At 42.4% G+C, this 26,778-nt stretch overlaps 1 protein-coding gene across 4 annotated transcripts in view; it reads right to left on the reverse strand.

Moving 5' to 3' along the window:
• The window catches only part of FBH1 (F-box DNA helicase 1), a 54,501-nt gene that overhangs the window by 26,468 nt on the left and 1,255 nt on the right, over positions 1–26,778 (reverse strand). The window contains exons 1-9 of one of the 4 annotated variants that reach the window (XM_045285606.1): positions 18,935–20,762; positions 17,538–17,643; positions 16,228–16,383; positions 12,955–13,547; positions 10,281–10,411; positions 10,033–10,168; positions 7,632–7,822; positions 2,976–3,068; positions 2,409–2,503 (exon numbers count right to left, since the gene is read on the reverse strand). In XM_045285606.1, the coding sequence (XP_045141541.1) occupies positions 2,409–2,503; positions 2,976–3,068; positions 7,632–7,822; positions 10,033–10,168; positions 10,281–10,411; positions 12,955–13,547; positions 16,228–16,383; positions 17,538–17,553 (1,411 nt within the window). In that variant the 5' untranslated portion in view covers positions 17,554–17,643; positions 18,935–20,762. Of the gene's footprint in view, positions 1–2,408; positions 2,504–2,975; positions 3,069–7,631; positions 7,823–10,032; positions 10,169–10,280; positions 10,412–12,954; positions 13,548–16,227; positions 16,384–17,537; positions 17,644–18,934; positions 20,765–26,778 lie in introns of those variants that run through there. The other 3 variants (XM_045285608.1, XM_004712621.2, XM_045285607.1) reach the window with 3 other exon arrangements.

A 26,778-nucleotide genomic window follows, 5' to 3' on the forward strand; every position in this document is an offset into this window, starting at 1 on the left:
TTGCAAGGTCAGTGGTTCAAGCCCCCAGTGCACTCTGTAGGGCAGAGATGAAGCCATGTGCTCCCAGGAGGACTCACACTCTCAGAAACCCCTAGGCAGGTGGCTCTGTGTCAGAACCAACTCAGTGAGTATTTTGGTGTGAATTGTTGGTCCAGGAGTCACTGATGCTTCTAGAGCAAAAGCATGCATATGAGATGCAAGAATTCTTCTGATTCATTCCGAATGTTCATGCCTGCCCCATCTTCTGTTGTTCATTCAATTATTCAATGTTTCATTAAGCATAAAACAAGATTCCTCCATTTTAATCTAGTTTGGAATAAGATAGCAACACAGATAAAGCAGTAAGAGAACATTATGAGAGTATAATGATAACAAATTATAAAAAAAAAGGTTTTTTGGGAAAAAAACAGGACAAAGAAACAACCCAGGTTTCTGTCCCAGACCACGTCATCTATCAAATTGAGAACCATGATATCCTTAGAAGCCTGTTTCCTCAACTGTGAAAAAGAAAACTAGCTCCTCAAACAGGACTGGTTGGAAAAATAAAGAAATAATGTAGAAATGTTTGTAACTATTCTTACTATAGAAGCTAACTATTCTTACTATATGAACAAGTGTAAACCAAAATGTAGCTCCCTTCCAATTACAACTCCTAAGTGACCCAACTCAGAGGACAGGGCAGAACTTCCCCTGTGGGTTTCCGGGACAGTATCTCTTTATGGGAGCAGAGAGCCTCCTCTTTCTCCTGAAGAGCAGCTGGTGGTTTCAAACTGCTGATTTTGCTAACCATGTAACGACTACGCCACCTATGATCAAACATAAAATCCTTGGGAATCCTGGTGGTGTCCTGGTTACTCATTGAGCTGCAATTTCCAAATATGAGATCCAGCAATTCATTCAGATGGTTACAGTAAACGGTCAGAGACCTGGCAGAAAAAGCTTCCATCAAGAAATCGCAGAAATGATGGGAGTCAATTTAGCACAGCAAAAACAAAAACAAAAAAGACTGACAAGAGAAGACAAAATAGTTAAGAAAGAAAAAGTTCTATCTGTGGAGAGAAATAGATCTAGCTTTGCATGCTGGCTCCACTTATTTGTTTATTTAATCCAGGACAAATCACTTAATCTCTCTGAGCTTCAGTTTATCTTTAACATCGAGATAGCAAACAAATATTTTTTAAAAGACTGTTGGGATTAGCACATTGCCTGGCCCACAGGTAGGTGTTTAATAAGCCATTACTGCTGTTGTTAATAGGAGATTCAGGCAGAAGAGCATCAAGAAGGGATTCTAGGTAGAGAAAATAGTTTATGCAAAGATTCAGACAAGAGAGTAAGCGTGAACATCAGGAGACTGTGAATAGATTAGCTGGTTGGGGTTGGAGATGAGTAAGCAATATATGGAATTAGGAATATAGGTTAGACGCAAAGGAGAGAAAGACTTTACCTATGAAATTAGGGAGCCACTGAAACTTTCTGAGCAGGTTCATATTGTAGCTTGGATTCACTCCCTGTTTTGTAGTTTGTCTACCGCATACCAGATTTGCCTTGTTCCTCATTCCAGCATCCGTGGAATTTCAAAACTTGCTACACTGCTTCCAAGCAAATAGGCTGGAGGGGTATGTCTCCTGGAAGGGCCACTTAATGCTGAGAACCTTCTCTTTTCTGCCTCACTGTAGGGCCGAAAGGCTAATTCCTACTATCTGGTTAGCCAAGAAAAACATTCTGAGACTCACACGAAAAGAACCTTATGAATGAATGAATAAATAAATAAATAAATAAATAAATAAACAGAACCTTACTGTTCTGTCTGTACAGGGTCAAATAACTACTTACCATGATTATACTGAAACCTGAGTTAAGGCAAAATACTTGTATACGACTCGCCCTATGTGTGAATTCCAAAGTAAAAAGTATATAACCTCTATGTATTCTGACCATGGGTGGAATTCCCTTGGGATGGCCTGTGTTGGAATCCTTGCTGTTGTCACCCTCTAATACATTTCTCTTTTCCCCTTGAATTTGGAGTTAGTGAATGGGCTCTGCTACTTCAAGGCATGAACTCTTATTTGTCTAACACTATGACCTGCCTTTTCTTAAGTAATTAATAGCTGGAAAATACCCAATAACAAATGACTAGCTCAATCAATCCCAGCATTAGCTACAGCACAGACTGCATCTCTATGAACTATGTTTCAACAGGAACTCCAGTGTGGAAACTCACTGGAGTCCATGAAAAAGAAAGGTACGCATTCCTTGGTCAACTGCTTTTTAGATCCTCTGAGGTTGCTTGATAGCAGTCAAAGGAAAGATGCTAGGAAGTGTCTTGGAAGGGGGCAGGGTGGTAATAAGAGACAGCAAATCCTATCATGAACCTGACTCTCCAGTCTATGAAAAGTCAGCTCCCTTACCTGCAAATGCCATAATTTTTACCACCTGGAGAGGTTCCATCTTATGATTCAGAATCAGCTGTTGTTCATTTGTAAGTTGGATGGCTGCTTTCTTGCTATCATCATTTCCAAGAAGAAATTAGAAGAAAAGAGAAAACAATAAAAAGACCAGGTCATAGAATATCCCAAAACCAAAATGAAAAAAAAAAAAAATGGACCAAGAGGTGAAAAAAACTCCCCTTTTGAGTACTAGAAATGTTCTCAAATCTAGATTAGGGTGATAGTTGTACACTCAGTAAATTTATGAAAAGCCATTGAGCTGTACACTTAAAATAAGTGAAGATAATGTTATATAAACTATACTTCAATAAAATTGTTAAAGCAAAATAAAATATCTCCTCTTCTTAAAAATGCAAGAGGCCAAGTATGGAAGACAAAAATCCGTCCTGTCCCCCAACCCACCTAAGACATACACACATAGATAATGAGGGGAGGGGTGTTCAGAAAGTTCATCAAAAGCGGGAAATAAAAGCTACTGTAGTTTGTACATGAGCTTCTGGAAGCCCTCTTTGATATAAATATACATACCCTGGCCAAGCAGATGACTCCTCTTTAACTCTTGTGATCTGTGCACCGGAATTCTCCTGAAGGTACAGGCAGTAGAAGATGTTGTAGTGAATTCTAACAGGAAAAAAGGAGACTTAGTTATGCTCAAATTCAAGTTCCAATGTGTTTAGATGCACTTGAATTTATTATTTCTATTAAAAATATACCTACCATTTTATAGCAAAATAGTGTGCACCCACACATAACGTACAGAGTATGCACAGAAAACTAACACACAAGAGGATACAAAAACCAAGTGTTCTTTTTATTAAAATATCATATTATTTACTGCTCACAAAACTGTCTAAGATCACAGCTCTGGGAAAGATGCATTATTTTAATGTATAAGAGCAAAAAAAGAAATGTTGATTCCACTACCAGCAATTAGATTGTTGTGCAACATAAACATAATGACATCAGCCTATCTTTCTGAGACTTAGTCTATCTGTTCCTTACTGGTTTTGGAGCATGAATACCATTGTACCTTTTAAGACCCCAAGGGAAAGGTACTACAGTGAACCCTGCAGTTAATCGGTTCTAGACCCTACCGTGATAAATGAAATTCCGCGAAGTAGGATTCCTTATTCAAGTCGAAATGGCATGCAACCTCCACGATTTTCTTGCCATCTTTGATCATATCCAAAAGTTTTACCTTTTCCTGGATGGTGAGCATCTTCCTCTGGCGCTTATTTTTATTGTCAGAAGGCTTAGAAGAAGCACCTTGTTTAGGAGCCATCATAGGGCTTAGATAAAATTTCTTAAAAATCACACACAATTACAGTACACTGTACAAAAGCAAAAATGCATCTGATACGTAGCTCCGATACGTAGCGATGCAGACAGAAGCGTGTACAGTATGAGCCAATCAGTGGCAGTAATGACAGAGCATGCGCTGTTACGCAAAAACCGCGATAGAGTGAAGCCGCGGAAGTCGAAGCACGAAGTGGCGAGGGTTCACTGTATATTGATATTAAGAGAGCATGACCAAAGATCACAAGACAATACAACCTTCAAGTCACTAAGAGGACTTAGTACAAATGTACATCAACAGTGGCACCAAGCATCATCCAACTCACGGCCATATACCATTTCAAGTTCACAGTTCACACAGACCACACTATCTCCCTGAGGGCCAGCCTCTCACAAATGAGGGCATTATACTCCCCATCCCCAGAGTGAGGCGAGCTTATGTCCAACCATCAATCTTTTTGAAGTAGCAAATCTGCTGTATAACAAACACTTCAAGCTCTGGTCATATTAGGATTATCTTCCAACAGAGCAGGAAGAAATACATAAACACAACAAAAGTCAATATACCATATATACTCGAGTATAAGCCGGCCCGAATATCAGCTGGGGCACCTAATTTTACCACAAAACTGCAAAAAAGAATGTGTTGAAAAACTCGGCTTATACACGTGTATATACAGTATCACATCCCTGTTCTTTATGTTCAATATAAACATATATTTTTTACGTTTGCAGTTGCACTTCAGGATATTATTCATCCTTTGTACATCTGTCTTCTAATTATGTCACAAAGTTTTTGCTTCACAAATCAGTGCTTAGTTGATATTGCACTGAATCATAACTCAGACATCTAACAAGTACCTCTGACACACCTGAGAATGACTGTCCCTGTAGCTCATCCTTGAACGACACCAAGAACAAGTGTGCTACAGCTCAGCTGGTGCCATCAGTCACTTTGCCCCCCACCCACCACCCACCCCCCTCACCCCCCGCTGTCACTGAATAAATTCCTTCTCTAAGACACATGTAGAACTGCCCCAGGGCTTCCTTCCAAGGCTGTCATCTTTCCAGATTCACAATGTTCCAACTTTCTCCCCAGTGCGGCTTGTGGACTGGAACTGCCAATCTTCCAGTTGACAGGCAGGTGATTAATCATTGTTCCTTATTCTTCCCCTTCAAACACTCTGCCACGGAGTCGATGCCGACTCAGAATGACCCCATAGGACAGGGTAGAACTGCCCCTGTGGGTTTCCGAGACTAGAACTCTTTATGGGAGTAGAAAGCCTCCTTTTCTTTTTTTTTTTGCATTTGCATTTGTTTTAAATCATTTTATTGGGGGTCGTACAACTCTTATCACAATCCATCCATCTATCCATGTGTCAAGCACATTTTTACATTTGTTGCCTCATCATTCTCAAAACATTTGCTTTCTACTTGAGCCCTTGGTATCAGCTCATTTTTCCCCTCCCTCCCTGCCCCCCATCTCTCACGAATCCTTGATAATTTATAAATTATTTTTTCATGTCTTACATTGACCGATGTCTCCCTTCACCCATTTTCTGTTGTTCGTCCCCCAGGGAGGGGGTTATAAGTAGATTCTGGTGATCAGTTCCCCCTTTCTACCCCACCTACCCACCACCCTTCCGGTATTGCCACTCTCACCACTGGTTCTGAGGGGTTCATCTGTCCTGGATTCCCTGTGTTTCCAGTTCCTATCTGTTCCAGTGTACATCCTCTGGTCTAGCTGGATTTGTAAGGTAGAATTGGGATCATGATAGTGGGGGGGGAGGAAGCATTAAAGAACTAGAGGAAGGTTGTATGTTTCATCGTTGCTACATCGCACCCAGGCTGGCGTGTCTCCTCCCTGTGACCCTTCTGTAAGGGGATGTCCAGTTGCCTATAGATGGGTTTTGGGTCTCCACTCTGCATTCCCCCTCAATCACAATGGTATGATCTTTTGTTCTTTGATGCCTGATCCCTTCGACAATTCAAGATCGCACAGGGTGGTGTTTCTTCCATGTGGGCTTTGTTGCTTCTCAGCTAGATGGCCGCTTGAAAACCTCCTCTTTCTTTGTCAACCTTGTGGTTAACAGTCAACGTGTAACCACCAAGGACCCTTATTCTTCCACTTAGTCCTCCTCATCCCAGTGTGTAGTCGATCAACAAAGAAAGGAAGATCTCTCTGGGGCTTATGCTTCTCCATGGTCACCTGTATTATCACGCTGCCCATGTTTACCACAGGTTCTCAGAGTGGTGCCAACAGTTTGCTCTCGTCTACTAACCTAAAGCTTGGTAGTTCAAAGCCACCAACAGCACCGTGGCAGAAGGCCTGGCAATCTGCTTCCATAAAAATCACAGCCAAGAAAAACCATTGGAGCGGTTCTACTCCGTAAAGCACGGGGTTGTCGTTTGCTTGGGATCAACTCGTGACTACAAGCGACGTCACCATTTCAGATCAGCAATCGGAGCTCTCCAAATCCAAAGCTGACCATTCTGCTTGGCTTTGATTCTAACTCTTTATCATGGCCTACACCATCGTACAGGATCTAGCCCATCTGCCGCTGGTAAGTGTATACTCACATTTACTACACTACTACCACACTGGACTTTGGGGCAGCAGCCCAGTGTGTTAACCACTTACACAATTTTAGAAAGAACAGCCCAAAGACGCGAGATGAATTTGGTATGCACAAGGAACAGAAAAGGGTTGGAGGTTCAAGTCCACTCAGAGGTACCCTGGCAACCCACTTCTGAACCTGCAAAACGCTAGGCTATCCTATGCAGCACAGCCCTGTGTTCACACAGAGGGGGCTGTCCTGAGCAGGATCGACTCACTGGCCACGTGTCCTAAAATGCTCCCCCCAGTCTTAAAATGACTTGTTCCTCCTTGACACGCAGGTTGTAACTCGCAGGTTTTAACTCGGATGTTGCTTCTCCAGGGAAGCGTTTCCTAACTCAAACTAGTGTTCCGACCTCCCTCTCACATAACCCTCTTTCCTTGGCAATACTTATCACTAGCTGTTAACTGAAATATTTCATGATGTATTACATGTTTTCTATCAGTAGAATATACGCTCCATCAGAGCAAGCACCTTGGCTGACTTTTTGTACCCCTTGTGGTTAGATGCAGTCACGTAGGTTCCGACTCACAGTGCCCCACGGAAAACAACAAAACTCCGCCCAGCCCTGCGCCATCCTTACAATTATTCTTATTTTTTTTGCCCATTTGTATGCCACGTGCCTGGAAACCTATCGGACCTGTAGTACGTGCTCAAGTACTTGTAAAGTGAATCAAAACCAAACCCGCTGCCATGTTATCCACTCAAACTTATCTATTAAGGACTTCTAAGGCTGTACATCTTCACCAGAGCAGACGATCCTCTCAGAATTGGCCTGGGCTATTCCATCACTCGTGTGAGTGAGACCACTGGAGTCCCTGCGAATTAGCAGCCCGGCATATTACACAGGTTTTGTCTAAGCTAATGAAGTGAATGAGACCTTTATGACATCATTACACCCTATCTCAAAAGCAAGGTGCACACAGAGCAGATCCTATTATTTTCCTAGAGGAAATGTGGGCCATGTGTGTATTAAGCAAGTTTCCATTAAGTAAAGATACCTCACCTAAGGCTTTCCACGTAAAAGCTGCCTCGGTGATAGTTTATGGCTGTATCGCGCCTTTTATTCACAAAAGCTTCCGTGTGTTCAGGCAAATCCCTTTCTGGATTTACACTTCGTAACAGTCATTTGACAGAGGAAGACAGTGAGGTCAAGCGCTGTGAGTGCTGCCCAATGTGAAAGCTGTTACGTGGCAGAGCCAGGACTTGCACCCACACAGAACTTTTCCGCTCTATCATGGGGTCTCCTCACTCCCTTCGACGGCTTTACCTATTGCTGATGTTAATCCCCTTCTCTCTCATGGCGTAGAGAAGCACAGCTATGCAGTACAAAGTCTCCGTGATGTCCGGCATGGTCACTGTGGAGCTCGGTCTCCTGAGGCAGTGGAGTAGCTGCTGGATGTCACTCACATTGCTGGAGAGGAGAACGATGGCTGCTACCAAAGCCCACACGTTGACACCCTGTGGAGCGAGGCGGCCCCGGGATGGGAAAAAAGACCCAAGGACATAGGTTACAGTAAATCAAAGTCAGACCAGACAACAAAGGAAGAACACGAAACTGGGGTCATGTGCTATCTATGGAGTATAGACTGAATCCAAGCGTCTCGAATGAGAGCTGAGAAAGAAGGGGGGCCTTGCCTTTTACACTCGGTTCTGCTCTAGGTTGGAGTTCTGTTTCCTTTAATGAAACAAAATTGGGTAAAATATGTAAAATGGAAGCTTATGTAGAAGTGACACTGCAAAAATAGTAATTGTATCCCATCTCTCCACTCGTCAGGTCAGTGGAGCTCTTGGGTCCACAAATAATTCCAAGTGTCACGTCAAAATAGGACAAGGTACAGTGGATTCTTGAATATGGCTTCTCCAGCCCTAGTGTATGTAACGCCTACCCAACGACCTGTTTCTGTTGGGCCCAGGGGGAAAAAGAAGGTGGGGGAAGATGCTGACAGATCATATGATTCAGTTGTGAATGACCGCTAACAGGGCTAATTGTGATTATAACCACTGGGAATGCTAGCTTAGGGATTAGGTCAGGTTTGTCACCCTGCTGGGTATAAAAGGAACCACATCGGAAGCAAGAGGGGAAAATCTCATTATCATCCAGAATGAAGACCTAGGAGAGGAGTGTGTGATCCCCCCACTCCTCACTCCCTACCCCCCACCCCCCAAGGTCCCTATGCACTGAACTTTCTAGGTCCAGGGACAGAGAGCTGTGACACCAAGGACAAGGAAGAGGCGCAGCAGCAGCAAAACCCAAGAGCTGAACGCAAGATAGAACAGTGGGCTTCCCAACCTACTGAGCAAGTAAAGCTGAGTGACCCCGGGCAGGAATCTTATGGAGTGGGGTGCCTCCAGGCACTTATTCACGGAGCTAGATTTGCTGACCCATGGAGCTAGGGCTGAGCACCTTCTAACTGAGGCTTACGGTGGAAGAGAGTACCCTTTGGGGATGTACCAGCAATGTTAAAAGAGCTTTGTAACATTGCTGGAGCAAGGCAGAGGCCAAGCCAGGGGTCCTGGTCCTGAGAGAGGCCTGCCTGCAAGGATGGCTGAAAAGAGGCTGTCCTGACCAAGGAACTATGGTCCTGGGCATGTCTGATCCTGAATTGTAACCTAAAGCTCACAACTGTATGGCCTGTGGGGCGGGGGGGGGCAATGCAATGAACTATTAAGCCCGGATGAGTAGAAACGGCTGTGGGAGGGACTGCCGGTGTTAGAATTGGTAAGGAAAATTGGAGAGTGGTAGTCTGTCCATCTCAGCCTCACAGGAATCAGCCTTGGGCACCTGATGCTGAGGACGGTGGTTCTCTTTCTACCTTGCATAGTTAGAGGAGGTCGGATATTGACTCCCCTCACCATTTTTATACCAGGTAACCACTAAATGAGTTCCTTCCTTTCTTAGAAGACACTACAGGAAAATAAATGGGGGGGGAGGGAGAAGCCAGCAGTCTTTACGGGAGAAATATCGAACTGACAATTCTATAGCATTAAGATGGAGATAGCATGCTCCATTTACTAATGTCTATAAAAAAATGTTTCGGAGGAGCCCTGGTGGAGTAGTGGCTATGAATTGGGCTGCTAATCTCAAGGTCAGCAGTTCAAAACCACCAGCTGCTCCTCAGGAGAAAAGATGAGGCCTTCTATACCCATAAGGATTTAACATCTGGGAAACCCACGGGGGCAGTTCTAATTTGCCCTCTGGAGTCACTATAGTTGGAATTGACTCCGTGGTAGTGAGTTTGGGGTTTTTGCTTTTTGTTTGGGAGAGAAAATGTTTACTAACACGGAAATAATCCATAATGGACCTAAATCTTTAACATTTTTAACATTACTACAAGTCTCTTAAAGAAACTTAAAGAAGGCATTTCTTTTGTGTAAAGAAATCCTGATTAATCAAAATGTTCAGAGATCAGATGGCTACCTTTCAGGGTTATTTCACAAAAGATCCTTCAGCAGTGTGGTAAATTGTACTAAATACGGTAGTTTCAAAAATCACTTCCAAATCTAAGTCTCTACAATTAGATTGCCTTTTATTCCACCAATGAGACTTACAACAAAGCATTCATAAATAAGGATTTTGAAAACAGTCTTGAACCGAGTCACCCCTACACTCCCTCCCCATGGAAACACATGCCATGGTCTGCCGTGACTCCCCAGGGCCTCTCACATACCCCGGCAGCGATAAACAGGTCAGGTAGGTGTTGGCGTACGCAGGCCTCCGCCTCAGGAAGGAGGGGGTGATCCCTCAGGCTCCACAACACCCTTTCTGGATCTACACTTGGGGAGCACTTAGTGGTGGCTGTGTATCTGCAAAACATTCACCGAACGGTCCGTGAGAACGATGATCACAAAGGTGAACTTCAGGGAAAGGGCTTCAAAAGCTATCCTCCTCCTCACAGGAGAAAAAACGAGGACGCACCGTATGAGGTTCAGCACACACAAGTCGGACTCCTTTGCTATACCATAGCTCAAGAGGATCCCATCCACTTTGCTGACAGCTTGCTCTTCATTCATCAGATAGCGATGATACAGCTTTTTCCAGGGAATGAACTAGAAAGTTAATCAATCAATCAATCAAAATAGCATGCACACAATGAATACTGGCTTGCAGATGAGGCCACAAATACATAAATAACCTTCCACCAGCTGAAAAGCCAACGTAGCTCACCTCATATCAAAAGGTGAGCAGCTCAGATAGAAACCAGGAGAGCTGGGTCTTGGTCCTTGTCCCAACACTAACTTATTATTGTGTTCTGAATTTGGGCAGCTGATTCATTGCAAAAGGTCAAATAGGAAAGAGCACTCAGTATCAGAGGTAAGCCCTGGCAACAGAAATATGAGAGGCCCTTAGGTGTGTGTGTGGGGGGGGTGGGGTGGGGAGACAAGAGCAGCATGCAGAGAGGGAAGGAGTGTGCAGTCTGTGATCTGCACACAGCAAATCATCTCTGCGGGACAGAATGCAATGGTGTCTGGAGGAAGAAGTGAGCCACGGGCTGGATTATAGCTTGAGACAAACATAAAGGACTTATCTGCCACAAAGGGGGTTGATATAGGTTCGAAAATATCAGAACCCTGAAGGCTCAGAGGTTCCATGAGGATAAAATCTCATGAAAACAATGACAGGTGACGGACACTAAATGTGTCAGGTCATTGTTGGTGATGGCAAATACAACATTATTCTAAGATTTCAAGGAGTAAGTAAATACAAGCTGGGACAGCTTTAACCAAAGATGGAGAAAATCCTCACTCATCCCCATCTGTAACTATGCAGTTAGTAGAACTATTATGACAAACCAGAATTTACATCTAAACGCAGAAAAATATTTCCCAGAAACTGGGGGATGGGTAGACCCTAAGTGGAAAAAGAGTAACATGAAATTTAGTCCAAAACTTTTTGTGCTCACTCTATTTCTATACCCATCCTTCACTCCACTTGAATTTTCAAACCTCCATTACGTGCCCACTCCTCACTTAATAACTGGTTAGGTTCCAAAAACCAGGTTTTTAATGCAAAAAATGGCGTGTGATCACATCAAACTACAAAAGCGAGGATGGCTGTATGATTATACAATTGCCAAACTACATCATTACAAAACTGCTAAATTATGCAACTGCCAAAGCACCAAGAATCACGGCCCAGCCAAACTGACACAACCGTAACCCTCAAGGCAGCCTGACTCTCACCTCATAGCTTGGTGTTGGTTACTGACAGATTTAGGTCATTGATGCACAAAAACAAAACAGTTGGATAGTTGTTTTTAACAATTTTTCCAAATGCAGAATATCAGAAACAGAGCTAGTGAGGAGCAGATGTCATTGAACAGAGACTTAATCCTAGTACTGAGTTATTTCCAATGGATAGTTCAGAGATAAGAAACTAAGTAGGTGGGGGCGGGGGAAGCGGAGGGCTCAAGTAGAAAGAAAATGTTTTGGAAATGATGATGGCAACAGATGTACAAATGTGCTTGATACAATTGATGTATGGAATGTTATAGGAGCTGTAAGAGCCCTCAATAAAATGATTTTTAAAAAAGAAACTAAGCAAAACATTTGCCCCACCTATTTCAGGTGAATCAGATTAGTAATACAGCGGGGCTTCAAAGGGCTTGTGGGAAAGTGCCATTGTCTTTTAATTCCCTTTTCCATGGACTTTTTGAAGGCGCCTCATATGACTAACTGTATTCACTGCAATTGAGTTGGTTCTGACTCATATCAACCCTTTATGGCGATTATAACTGCTCCACAGGATTTCCAAGGTTATAAATCCTTACAGAAGCAGACTGCCACATCTTTCTCTCACGAAGCAGCTGTGCGACCAGGATTCCTTATAATTAACTGTAGCACACAGAAATCTTTTTGGAGTTTTGTGAACTGCATGTGGAATCAACCTCAAAAGGTACCCCAAGGTGATTTATCTTAATATTCATTTACTAATCGACTCCCAGAAAGAGTTATAATCTCCGAAACCCACAGGGGCAGTTTTACCCTGTCCTATAGGGTCGCTATGAGTCGGCATCAACTCAATGGCAGCGAATTTGTTTTGAGGGGTAAGTAAGGAGGTTATTAGAAGAAAGGAATGATGGAGAACATGGGGAATAAACAGGATAGCCAGGGTCCTATGAATAAGCTCATAATTTAAAGGGCAAGAACAGCTAAAACTAAAATAGAAAGAACGTGATGATAGATTGCTGTAAGAACACAAAGAAAAACATGTCATTTCAGTGGATGAAATGGGAAAGAGTAGTTAGTGTTAAGAAGTAAGCCTTGAAGAACAGGTAAGATTGATAATCAACAGAACTATAGAGTGGGAGGTGGGATGGGTAGGGGGTGGAACATGCTGTCTGTGGTCCAGAGCCAGCATACCACTTGTGGAGAGAATGCAACGGTGTGTTGAGGAAGAAGTGAGTGATGAGGCGGGAATAATATGTTGAGACAACATAGAAGGCCTTAAACGCCACTGTGAGGTTGAGCCACAATCTGGAGGCAAATGGATACCACCATCTCTGAAGCCCTATTATCAGAAGTATGCACTAACTGAAGGTAAGTCACGTCCTTGAAAGAAAGCATTCTATGGCTGTACACATTTTACATACCAGTGGGTCACTGATGATCTCCCTCCATAAATGGCACACCAAGCTTAGATTCCAATAGAGATCTTCCACAGGGAGGAAAGCAAAGATATGCCTCAAGACCTCACTGGGCAAGCTACAAATGAGGCTCGGGGGTTCCTGACAAGGTAAGGTCCCAAGAAGCCCATAGTATGTGTCAGGAATGGGGTCAGGACCGATGTCCTCAATTTCTCGGTTAGTTTCTCCAGATTCTGCAGAGAGGCAGTCATCTGCTGCTTGCCTAACTTCCCTCAGCCTTTTGCATGACAGGGACAAATGATGCCGTGAGGTTTTCTTAGAAACCCCATCCCAATGACTGGTCCCTGTATCTTGGGTGCTATCTTCCTCAAAGGACTGAGACCGCTTCCTTGAAGGCAGAGTGGATCCTGCAGAGTCCAGCCTCGCTTCTCCAGCGCCTTCCTGAAGAAGGGCAGAACTGCCATCAGCAGGAAAGATCATGTCACCCTCGGAGTCCTTGTAGCTCTCCTTGCCAGCAGAACTGCTTTTGGCCATGTCATTGGTGCACTGCCGCTGGCCAGCCAGGAAGAATTCAGTGCTGTGTCTCTGGCATCCTTGACCTGTAGAGAGACCCCCCCACACACAGAATGAACACGCAATGAGTGATGGTGGCTGACTCAAATAAAACAAAATTCTAATGCTCTATGTTAACAGGGAGAAGAGGAAGAGACTAGGAAATGTATTAGTCAACTGACTCATGTACGTAGCTAATCGAAAATAAATACTTATACTTGGGCTCTATCATTTAAGCAGACACACAAATGGAAAGAAAGAGACCAGTCTTTGGATGGTGTGAAGACCCACATCACATCTGGCAATACCTGAATGGATGGACAAAAAAAAAGCCAAAAACCACCACAACCACTCACGTCCACATATCATGGAATTATTAACATGCATGTCTGGTGGCCTGCTCCGACAATAGGCGATCTAAGTTTGTCGAAGGAGAAAGGAGAAATTCCCTTTAGGGAATTAGGCTTCAGAAAAACATACTCCTTTCCTTGGGTTAATATGGATTCTAAGATGGAGTAGGGAATCTCGCTAAAATTATTTTTATTTCCTCCTGAGTGAAGCTGACACGTGAATTTGTTTTTAAGTAAAAAGGGAAGGGTCAGAATTCTCTTCATATTATTAGAGTGAAGCCTATTCTGTTCGGTGCATTCCTTTACAAGGTATTCACTAAGTGTCTATGAACTGTCGGGTTTCCCTGCCGCTGCTGCCCACTCCATCAGGCTCAAAGTGGCCCAACAGAACTGCCCTCTAAGGTTTCCCAAGGCCACAATCTTTACTGAAGCAGACACGGCCATATTTTTCTCCAGCAGAGCCCCAGTCACTCAGCAGCTGAGTGACTACCACTGTACCACCACAGCACCTTTAAGACACTTCCAAAACCCAAACCTACTGCCACCAAGTCACTGCCAACTCACAGACACCCTCTATAGGGAGGGCTTCTAAACTGTAAATCTTTCTGCCATGGAGGAGCCTGTGGGTTGGAACTGTTGACTTGCAATTAGCAGCCAAACATCTAACACACAGCACCACTAAGCCTCCTTTTTAGGCCCTGAATGCTCAAATACCAAAGTCACTGCCATCCAGTTAATAGAGACTCACAGAGACCTGGGGGGACAGGTAGAGGGGACAGGAAATCCTTGGGGATTTCCAAGACTAACTCTTTCTGGGAGGTGGAAAGCCCCAACTTTCTCCCACAGAGTAGCAGGTGGCTTCAAACTGCTGACCTTGCCAAGAGCCACCCAACACAGAACCACTACCCCACTACGGGTCCTTTTTAGGACCCCTTAGGAATGTCCAAATGATCATTCCATATATCACCACTGGATTTCTTAATTCCTACAAGAACATTTTTAAATGCAAAAGAGTATTTAAACACCTTTTCAATACATAACAATATACAAGGCTTTCTAAATAGCTGTTGCTAAAATTCTCACTTTGGAAAAGGAGAGAAAGAAGTAAAAGTAGATTACGGTAACTTAAAAAGAATTTAAAGTAATACTTTTAGATTAGGACTAACAAAGCAATTATAAATGCATCTGGGACCATTTGATAAACAGTTTTGCAATCAGTAAGGTCTTACTTAACACTTGATATTTCCTAATTGTTTAATTCAATCTTAGCAACATTTCCTTAAGGGCCTAATACAGGTACAGCACTAGAACTATACATGTATAACATACAGATGTTGACAAAATCCGTATCAGTAAAGAACTTACAGAATGACAAGAGGTTGACACATAAAACAATAAATTAAACATCACACAACATATAATTAAGGTTGAAGCGGTCTCATACAATTGGCCATAATACTTCCAAACAGTAAGAGAAAAATACATTTTCCAACATGTAAAGAAGAGAAAGGCAGTGATTCTTTAAAGCAAAAGTGATTCTTTAAAACTAAAGATCTGAGCAGGATTCTGAAATTACATGTCAAAGGGAAATACAACTATGTAGATTATACTAGCATATGTATTTTTTTCCCTTCCACCAAACCATTTTATTAGGAGCAAATCCAGACATCCTGTCATTCCACAGTTAAATCACATCAAGCAGTACTGTACAATTGCTACCACAATCAGCAGGTACATATTAACAGGAGTAAAATTTTCTTTGGCACATAGAATGAATGGTAGCAAGAAAATCAAACTGCCAGAAGTGGAACTTTCACATGCAAGGTGGCGGTGACTGAGCCTGAACCTAAAATAGTGAAGTGGAAACATTTTACTGTGGACTCTTGGGAAGGGCAGTGTCAGGACAGAACATGCTATTCAAGAATATTAACTCAAGTACACACACGAGATTGTTTAGAAGGAATAAAACCCAGAACCAAAAAGGGTTACTGCAGCAGTCTGCCACAAACGCAGTAGAGGAAATGTTTTGTGGGAAAGTGACATGTCAAATCTAGCAACAGATTAGCCAAAGAAGGTTAATGAAGACTCAAGTAATCGCCCTAGATCAAGATTGGGGTGTTGGTGATATTGATAAATATTGTCAATCGCTTTACAATTAATGGCTGTCATTCCATCACATTTTTCTAGAGCTTTTACTAAACAGGATGGAATTTTCCATGGAAAATGCACATATAATTTTAACAGGTGTCCAACTATTACAGTAGGGCTTGAAAGACATAGCAGGAACATTTATGAATACTTTGAAAGTGGGAAGACAGTCAAAGGCCACACACAACCACAGATTTTGAAATGCAAGATACTGTTTGGGAAGACATACCCCTACTCCCTCTCTTTGGTCTGGATCTAGGATAGAGACCATGGTTCGGATCTCTGTTTGTCCATCTTTGACCGAAGGGCTGGGTCACAGCCAAATGACTCCGAGCCAAATGTTGGCAGTCGATGGCTGTAAGATGCTTCCGTTTAAACCGTCTCACTGTTGTGTACCAATGGGCAGAAGAAATGGGATACTCATTAGTTGTCACCAATTCTATAAGCTACCTGGCAAATTCAACACAATTTTCAGGAAGACGGTAGCTGATGGTTGAGTGCATGGACCACCCATTCTTTCCCTCTCATTTATATGCCCATCAACCATTTGTCATTTCACAATTCTTTAGTATCTCTTCCTTAGAATATAAAAAAGGAGTCCTAAAAATAAAATCCAAAAATGAATTTCTTTTTATTTCACTTTCTAAAAGCTCTGATAATGAAATGCTTAAATCAAAATAACTCGCCAGTAAGGGGTTGTTAAGATTTGGCATCTTTTCTTCGACTTTTTCCAGGCCATCTGTTTCCATAATTAACGCAAGTCTTTAAGAGATGGCAATAGCTTTTAAAAAATAAATTCACCCACCGTTTTAAAAAGTAGACTCACCCATCTTCCCTGAATACCAAGCAGCCCTTCCAAGTCTCAGTAGCAAACAGCAGTGACTAACAAAACAGGCTGTAGATTCCTTGAGAGGCTGGCCGTGTCTGTGACTCTCAGCCCTCAGACAAACTCAGGACTGGGCAATGAGTTAAGTTGGGAGCAAGCTCCCTGCCACCACTCCCTACCCCAACCCCAGTAGGAGAATTTAATTTACTTAAAAAGACCTTCCAGAGAACCCAAACCAATCCCACTGCCACTGAGTTAACTACGACTCATAGGAATCTTCCGAGGAAATGTCATCTCCTCCCTTAGCAATGCATTGCAGCTGCAAATGTACGGAGAATTCCATCTAGAGAGCATTATAAATGCAGTTTTATACTACCCGTTCTCTGTCAAGTAATTCTTTTTCATGTTTGGCCAGGATTCTGTATGGTTCTGTGTCTATTATTATTTAGAAGATCTAGCTACCTCCTTATGGCACTAAGGGTAAAAATATACTACTTGTACTTTAAAAAGGGGATGAGAATAGACAGGTTCTATATATCTGTTTTATTCTTTGCTGAAGACAGACAAGAGAATAACACTGGTTCCTGCCAGTATCATATTTTCACAGGTCCTAAAAATACTTGCATAAACTCTGGTAGCAAATGCCAGAATCTCACTCAACATTTTCTTTAAGCCTGAAATGAGGTCTAAGACAAAGGCACTGGTAAATCTACCCGGTGTCGTTTGCATGTTCCATTGGTGAGATCCAGCAGTCTACTGGTCATTCCCTCTGTCCCTTCGCCTCTTCAGAAATCATCCTTCCAGATGTCAGCTTATTCTCTCAAGATTTCACGGAAGTAAAAAATAAAAGTTAAAGTGAACTTCATCAATACCTTAAGACTTAAAAAAAATTTAAATTCTACATATAAAAATAATTCTACAAGTTCCTCGGAAAGGATGCTGGAAACCTTCAAACTACTCTGACTTTAGAGTGACGGTGCAGTGATGTAACTTAAGCACTGGCAACACTTTACAAATATGCTCAGTCCTAGAAAGCAGTACTGGCCAGGTCTGATGCACTTAGTGAAAAGAACTATGCTTAGGGCCTCAACTGGCCGTGGACACTTCATGACGCCAGGGAACTTACTTTACCCCTGTCTTCGAGGTATTACGAAGATTAAATAAAATCTTGCACAAGTCTATCTTCCCATACTTTTCAAGACTAACATGAAACGCTGAATCTCACAAATTATCAAGGTGCCGCCTAACACACGCCATGAAGTGCCTTATCAGCCCAGTGACAGCCAAACCTGTACTACAGAGATACCTGGAAAAGGAGCCGGTGGGTCTGTCATTTACTCGAAACAGGAAACCAAATATTCCCCCTGCTGCAATGGCTTTGCAAACTCCTCTGCACTTGTTAGTGGTTGAATAGATTATTAAAAACTAAAAACCAACGGTCTTATTTCCACTTAGTGAGGCAAAACAAAGTAAATAATTTTGTAAAGTTTTCTACATTGAAATACAACACTCAATCTGGTTACTTTCTTTTAAGATAAAAAAGCAGAACAGAATTTCACTGCTTCTGTTCAAAAGCTTTTTTATTCCAAAGATGATAATCTAGTCAGGAATTTGCCAGAATGTGTATGTGTTGAGTGGTGGTTGGGGCCCTCTGGTCAAATTAGCAAAAGAGAAGAGGTAAAGCTAGAATGGGCCATCGAGAATAGACAAATCCTGACCTCTGAGTCATGGGTTCCAAACACACTTGGTTCACTATAGGATAAGGTGACCAGATTTAAAGCGGGACACCATTGACCGGGGGAGGGGGGGTGTTCTTAATTAAAAGTTTGGTCTATATGGACCAAATAGACCGTTCCCTAGCTTGTCGTGCATTCTTTTCAAAAACTGGGACTGTCCCGCCAAAAGTGGGACGTCTGGTCACCTTACTATAGGAGCAACTACATGATGCCCATAAATTAAGGCACAAGCCTGTAGATCTAAGACAGCTGACTTATCTCTGCAACTTTTCTCTCTTCAAACAGTCCCAATTGTTCCAGAGCTATCAAGTCTACAGTGTTTAATGAGAAACAGAGAAAGTCAAGAAAAGCTATCAGCACAGAAAATCCCTTACTTGAAGGTGAAGGTACGCATGCAAATCTACCCGTCACACCTCGGCCGTTGAGACTCACTGCGACCCTAGATAGGGTTTCTGAAAGGTAATCTTTCCACCAGCGGCAGGTGATTTGAACCACCACTGAGCTTGCAGGCAGTAGCCCACTATTTATTCCTCAGCACCACAAGCTCAAAAACTATCAGATGGCCTGAAATTCAGCTTTGTGGGGGAAATTCTGTAAGACATAAGTTAACAGCAAATTTTCATAATAAACTGGAGGTATTAATACATGCCAGATGAACCTTAGAACTCTTTTCTATTAAGAAAAAAGAGAGAGAATGGCTTTATTCTAGCCTTCCCCGAATACAATAGCAACCTGATAATAAACACTGTGAGACAGCAATGACAAACATCAACTAGATACTAATGTCTTAATAGTATGCCCAATAGTAAAGAAGACGGTGCGTGTGCTCTAGGAAGGTGAAAAACCACTGGATATTTTGCCCTGCTGTAGCCTCCGCACCTAGCATAATGCCAGCCCCACTGTGCACATCCAGTAAATACTGAGTGAATGAAGGAAGTTTCAGAGGATACGGTAAAAGTGATAAGGCTGGGTGGTATAGGAGCCTATGCCCTAGATCACTACACATCTTTTGTAGAACAGCCTTTTTGTAGAACTTGGCAAGGGCAGACTACATGGGGATACTTTCTTAAAGGATCACATCAGACAGACAAGAGAAAATGGAAAAATACTCAACAGGAATTGAGGAAAAAGTAGGTAATATGAACAAGGCATCGATTTATGAATTTATTTTATAAAATCTGAATTTTACATGTTTGCTAAGATTACATGTTTGCAGATATAGCAAAGACACTGAGTCAAAGAAAGATACTGGGAATGGAACACAGTGCTCTGCTTCCAGAAAGCTCTAGTATATTCTAGTCTATTCTGGCATGAAGTCATCAAGGGAGGAGCTAGAGAGAACAAGCTGAGGGGGAGGGTGCACAGACTGGGAGATCTGGATTAGGTGTAGTAATATATATTGCCTATATGGATGCAGTGAGTTAGGCAGTGACCTGCTAACTGAAAGTTCAGTTGCTGGAGTCCCATCAGAAAGAGGACACAGCATCCGCTTCTTGAACGAGGTTCAGCCGTGGAAACCCTGTGATGGAGCAGTTCCCATCTGTCCAGGATGGCTGCTACAAGCTGGGATCCAACGCACAGCAATAGGTCTGGTTAGGGTTTACAGTGTACATTTGGAAGGAATGCACCAAGGTTATGACTGCTTGACTGAGAAGTAGCATTAACTCTTATTGGATTGTAAACCTATGTTAAATTATGTTTCTGATTTCAGTTAGTGGTCAGAAAACCTTCAAACCTTTTTTTCTGCCTCTCATGTCTCAAGAGATGAAGTACCGTGGGAGCCAGGAACCCTGGGTCTTGTCTTCATACCTATTTCTTGACGTCAAACCAATCATTTACCCTCCCTGTGGATGAACGACAGTGTGGTATGTTAAAATTTAGAGACAAAAGATCTCTTCCACTTGGGAAGTACATTACTTCATCACTGAAAGCCCTGGTTCCTTTCCCTGTAAAAATTGAGATATTTTGAAACTGATGGTGGTAGCAACTGTAAAATTATGCTTGATCTAACTCAATTATGGATTGTCATAATTATCTGTAAGAGCTCCCAATAAAAATTAAAAATGGAGATAATAACTGCCATATTGAATTCATAAGATAGTCATTAAATTCAAGTGAGATAATCTACACGAAAGCACTTCGTGACAAAGAACAAAAAAATCATATCATCGTGTGCTCACCTCCATGATATATGATCGCTGAAGACAAATGGGTACATAAGCAAATGTGGTGAAGAAAGCTGATGGTACCCGGCTATCAAAAGATACAGCGTCTGGGGTCTTAAAGGCTTGAAGATAAACAAGCGGCCATCAAGCTCAGAAGCAACAAAGCCCACATGGAAGGACACCAGCCTGTGCGATCATGAGGTGTCGAAGGGATCAGGTAACAGGTATCATCAGAACAAAAAATCTTACCATAGTGAATGAGGGGGGCTGCAGAGTGGAGACCCAAAGTCCATTTGTAGGCCACTGGAGATCCCCTTGCAGAGGGGTCTTGGGGAGGAGACGAGCCAGTCAGGGTGCAACGTAGCAATGATGAAAAATACAACTTTCCTCTAGTTCCTAAATGCTTCCCCCCCCCCTCCTCCCACTATCATGGTCCGAATTCTACCTTGCAAGTCTGGTTAGACCAGAGGATGTACACTGGTACATATAGGAACTGGAAACACAGGGAATCCAGGGAGGATGATCCCTTCAGGACTAGTGGTGAGAGGGGCGATGCTCAGAGTGTAGAGGGAGAGTGGGTTGGAAAGGGGGAACCGATTGCAAGGATCTACATGTGACCTCCTCCCTGGGGGACGAATAACAGAAAAGTGGGTGAAGGGAGACGTTGGACAGGGCAAGATATGACAAAATAATAATTTATAAATTATCAAGGGCTCATGCGGGAGTGGGGAGTGGGGAGGGAGGGGAAAAATAAGGAGCTGATGCCAGGGGCTTAAGTGGAGAGCAAATGTTCTGAGAATGATAAGGGCAATGAATGTACAAATGTGCTTTACACAATTGATGTATGTATGGATTGTGATAAGAGTTGTATGAGCCCCTAATAAAATGATTAAAAAACAAAAAAGAAAGTACTTAGTGACATCCATGATGAAATTGGCAAGACCTTTCTCTATTAACTAAAATAATAGAAGATTACGGGTCTGTTATATTTTAATAGCATAATATACTTGCTGTTATTTTTAAAACTATGCTAAAGTTTAAATCACCTGTCTACTCTTATTAGTATGTCTTAAAATCATACATACGTAGAGGGACGTTGTATCTGAACCAGATATTTTTCTGCATGGAGAAAGTATCACTGGTGGAGCTTTTTGAATTATCCAAAGCCCCCAAATATGCTCAAATGGATCTCCTCTATAGCAAATTGGATATATTTGTACCTCTTTTGGAGACGCTTTCCCATGGTAACTAATAGAAATGTGTCATATCACTCTGACAATATCTGAAAAAGAATTTTGTCAAACAGAATTTTGCCCAGGCTCCTGGAAACACATTCCCATACTGCGTTTGTTTTTCCTGCACTGTCACACATACGGCATTACTGCTCCAGTGGCCCCCTTTCCTTGGAGCCTCGTATCTCTGCTACCCTCAACCTTTCGTCTCATCTGAACCAGCCATTGTAAAATGTTTCTGGAAAAATGAAAAGATTATGAAAATTTCCCAGGAACTTTTTGAACTTCCCTCGAAGATATTTAAATATTTGTCAAGTGAAAAGTATGTGACTATAAACAAATAGTCAGGTTTCCATAAGGGGAATAATAGCACTAGTGTCGAGTGCACACCTTAGAAGAATCAACCATTTATGATCAAATGGGCAGCATTTACCCAAGGACAAAGTGCAGCAGGGGCAGGAAAGGAGAAACAGGAAGTCCATGGAGGAAGTGGGGTAAATGATGTTACATTGTAATCAATGATATGAAATAAAATGGGTATGAAATTGTTGATTGGAGCACTGCCGATTTTCTGTGACCCTTACTCAAGTCACAATGAAAAGTTTGTTTGGGGGTTTTTTGCTTCCTCATTTGTTCCATTTTACCTGGCTTCATTCGTATCATCTTTATGGCAAAACAATTTCTAAAGAAGCCACTGTGAAATGGAGAGTTTGGGGTTTTCTGACAAAACCCACTTTGCCTCTTCCTGTCCTCCTCCCGCATAATCATTAAACTCGAGCACCAGGCACCAAACTCATTGCCACAGAGTGCATTCCAACTCCTAGCAGCCCTGCGGCCAAGGTAGCACTGCCCCTGTGGATTCCCAAGACACTAACTCTTCTTGGGTAGAAAGCTTCACTTTGCTCCGGCAGAGTGGCTACCTTGGGATTAACAGTCAACACATAACCACTCTGCCACCAGGCGCAGAGAAGACTTTCTAAAAAGTCACAGCATAGCTTCTAAGTGCTGGCTCCAGCATTAAGAATAGGATTTGTTCTCATCCTTTGGGTCCAGTGTTCTTTGTACATCTTCCCCTCTATATCCAGAAAGCTTTAAAGCAGTGTCTAAAAAGCTCAAGTTTAATGGGGGGGTGGTGGGAGCGTGTGGGGGAGGGACTACATGCCTTTTCATTGTTGTGAAATGCTAGCATCAAAGTTTAATAACACGTGTTTTTAAAACTTAGCCATAAGAAAGTGCCACTTAATGTAGACTCAAAAATGGAAAAATTTCAAACTAGTCTCTCCCTATTTGCTCCATAAGAAATAAACTCAGACATGATAGTGGAAATAAACTCAGACAATAAACAAGAAATAAACTCAAGACATTATTTCTCCATAAGTAATAAACTCAGACAAGAGGAAAGTAAAAGGATATAGAGGAAAGAGCTAGGAGGCAAAGGGCATTTATAGAGGCCTAAATAAAGGCATGTACATATGTAAATGTATTTATATATGAAGATGTGCATATATTTATAGGTTTAGTATTAAGTACTATGTGCATATATTTATAGGTTTAGTATTAAGGTAGCAAATGGACATTGGGCCTCCACTCAAGTACTCCCTCAATGCAAGAATACTTTGTTCTATAAACTGGCATAATGCTCACTTTCCTGACATGCTCACTGAAGACAAAGCAGGTGCATAAGCAAATGTGGTGAAGAAAGCTGACGGTGCCCGGCTATCAAAAGTTTTAGCGTCTGGGGTCTTAAAGGCTTGACGGTAAACAAGCAGTCATCTAGCTCAGAAGCAACAAAGCCCACATGGAAGAAGCACATCAGCCTGTGCAATCACGAGGTGTCGAAAGGTTCACGTATAGGCATCATCAGAACAAAAAGTCATATCATTGTGAATGAGAGAGAGTGCAGAGTGGAGATCCAAAGCTCATCTGTAGGCAATTGGACATCCCCTTCTGGAAGGGTCATGGGGAGAAGGCAAGCCAGTCAAGGTGCAGTGTAGCAACAATGAAACATACAACTTTCCTCTAGTTCCTAAATGCTTCCTCCCCACCCACTATCATGATCCCAATTCTACCTTACAAATCTGGCTAGACCAGAGGATGTACACTGTACAGACAGGAACTGGAAACACAGGGATTCCAGGGTGGATGATCCCTTCAGGACCAGTGGTGGCAGTGGCAATACCTGGAGGGTGAAAGGAGGGTGGGGTAGAAAGGGGGAACCGATTACAAGGATCTACATATGACCTCCTACCTGGGGGACCGACAACAGAAACGTGGGTGAAGGGAGACTCCGGGCAGTGTAAGATATGACAAAATAATAATTTATAAATTATCAAGGGTTCGTGAGGGAGGGGGAAGCGGGAAGGGAGGGGGAAAAGTGAGGAACTGATGCCAGGGGCTTAAGTGGAGAGCAAATGTTTTGAGAATGATGAGGGCAATGAATGTACAAATGTGCTTTACACAATTGATGTATGTGTGGATTGTGTAAGAGTTGTATGAGCCCCCAATAAAATGATTGTTTTTAAAAGAAACAAACTCGGGAAGAAAGCAGCATGGCTCTAGCTCCTTCCTCAAGTATTTGCTTTTCGATGCAAAGCCAGTTCCCTCCTGGCCATATCAGTTGCCACATCCTGTTTTGCTATGTATCTAAAACTCCCAAGTTCAAGGGCTTCACCTTCTCTAAGCTCTTCTCACTTGGACCTTGCCAAGATCTACTCCTCCTTTGAAAAACAGCATCCAGTTATTGTAACAAACAAGTACGGCTTGGAACAAATAAGTATGTCTAGGGCTTCTTAGTCTGTTTCTAACAGGGAATGGAAGGAATGCTACCAACCTTGATAAAAAGTAAATCAAAATAGTGGTTTTGTTTTAATCACTTTTTCCTAGAGTGAAAGTGAGGCTTGCCAGTTTTCTATTTTGCAGTAATTGTGTGTCTTGTTTTCTTTAAAGGTATCTGTGGAATATCACGTACTTTGAAAAATGATACTGGTCCTCAAAAGCATGTTAATGGCAGTTGATGACTTTTAGTGCCATTGAGTTGATTCTAATTTATAAAAACAGTAGAGAATTGAATAGAACTGCCCCTTTGGGTTTCCAAGACTTGAAATGTTTATAAGCTCACTATGTCTACAAGGGCTCCTTAGTAGAAGACTGGTGGTGTATAAATTTGTAGAAGCTTGTGATTTCACAGCTGAAAGACCAAAGACCAATTTCATAAAGCCAGCCTAGGCAGGAAAGAGACAGATAAGCAGAAAATTGGAAAAAAAAAAACTACAGAAATTAGTGATCTAAGTCTAATACCAATAGTTTTCTGTAATGCACACTCAATATCTCAAATGATCATGACTGATGCCAATGACCAGAGCTGGAAGTTACCTAAAGTAAAACAACCTAAAGAGTGGAAAGCAGTCAGATACCAACTCACACCAATGAGGGCAACATGGAAAATAAGACAGTAAAGGCCAAAGAACAGGCAGCCTAAGATCCCAGAAATAGCCCCACTTAGTAAATTATTATGTAGATTTCTCTTCTCTGGACCAAGTTTACAACTCTCTGCCATCTAGTTGAGTACTATGCACAATGACCCAAAGGGCAGGGTAGGACTGCTCCAGTGGGGTTCCAATACTTTAATCCTTTACAGGAGTAGAAAATCTCATCTTCCTCCCAAGGAGTGGCTGAGGGCTTCGAACTGCTGACCTTGAGGTTCACAGTCCAACATATAACTCACTATGTTAGGGCTCAAAGAATACTGAAAGTACCATGGACTGCCAAAAGAACAAACAGATCTGTCTCGAAGATGTATAGCCAGAATGTTCCCTAGAAGCAAGGATGGCAAGACTACGAATCACACACTTTGGACATATTCAAGACAGACCGATCCCTAGAGGGCATCAAGTTTGCTAAGGTGGAGGGGTAGTGAAAAAGAAGAAGGCCTTCAATGAGATGGATTGACCCAGTGGCTGTAGCAATGGGCTCAAAGATAACAAAAATTGTGAGGATGGTGCAGGACTGGGCAGTGTTGCGTTCTGTTGAACACAGGGTCACTGTGAATGGAAATGACTTGATAGTACCTAACATAAACAACAGACCAAATTTGTGCCCAGGAAAGTCATGGGGTCTGTGGGACCGATCTACATACTTTCTTATCTAGACATTCAAAGGACTGTCTAAAATGAATTCAAAGAGTTATGGGAAAATGTCAACAATAAAACCATTGCCATTGAGTCTATTCTAACAGCAACCCTACAGCACAGAGTAGAATTGTCCCATGGAGTTCCCAAGGCTATAAATCTTGATGGAAGCAGACTGCCGCACCTTTCTCCCACTGAGCAGCTGGTGGAATCAAACCATGGATCTCTGAGATAGCAGCCAAGTGCTTAACCACTGTGCCGCCACCAGAGAAAAAGAATTGGATTTGGAGCATCAATTATGAAACCAGTCATCCAGAATTTCAATTGTTTTCAGTTCATGGGTCTCAATTTTCATTTAAAAACAAAAACAGGGAGACTGGAGGCAGAAGGCCGGAGAAAGTGGAGTCCTTGGTCAAGTGGGAAAGGGGCAAGCATTAGCAGCAGAGTGAGCATGAAGGTACCAGACGGCTCAACTTCCACTCTGCACCAACCTCAACACCATCAGTATGCACAATGTTTGGCATCTCTCTACTGCCACCCAGTTGATGCTGATTCACAGCCACCCTTTAAGACAGGGTAAAACTGCTCTTGTGAGTTTCAAAGAGTAACTCCTATAGGGAGTTCTTTCTCTTAGCATCTCTCCCATAGGGTGCATTGTAAAGCAAGCGTATGCTTTCTTTTTCTGGAATTGGTG

Source organism: Echinops telfairi, unplaced genomic scaffold (assembly GCF_000313985.2).
Source record: "Echinops telfairi isolate 266 unplaced genomic scaffold, ASM31398v2 ScPeMD7_7473;HRSCAF=8511, whole genome shotgun sequence".
NCBI lineage: Eukaryota > Metazoa > Chordata > Mammalia > Afrosoricida > Tenrecidae > Echinops > Echinops telfairi.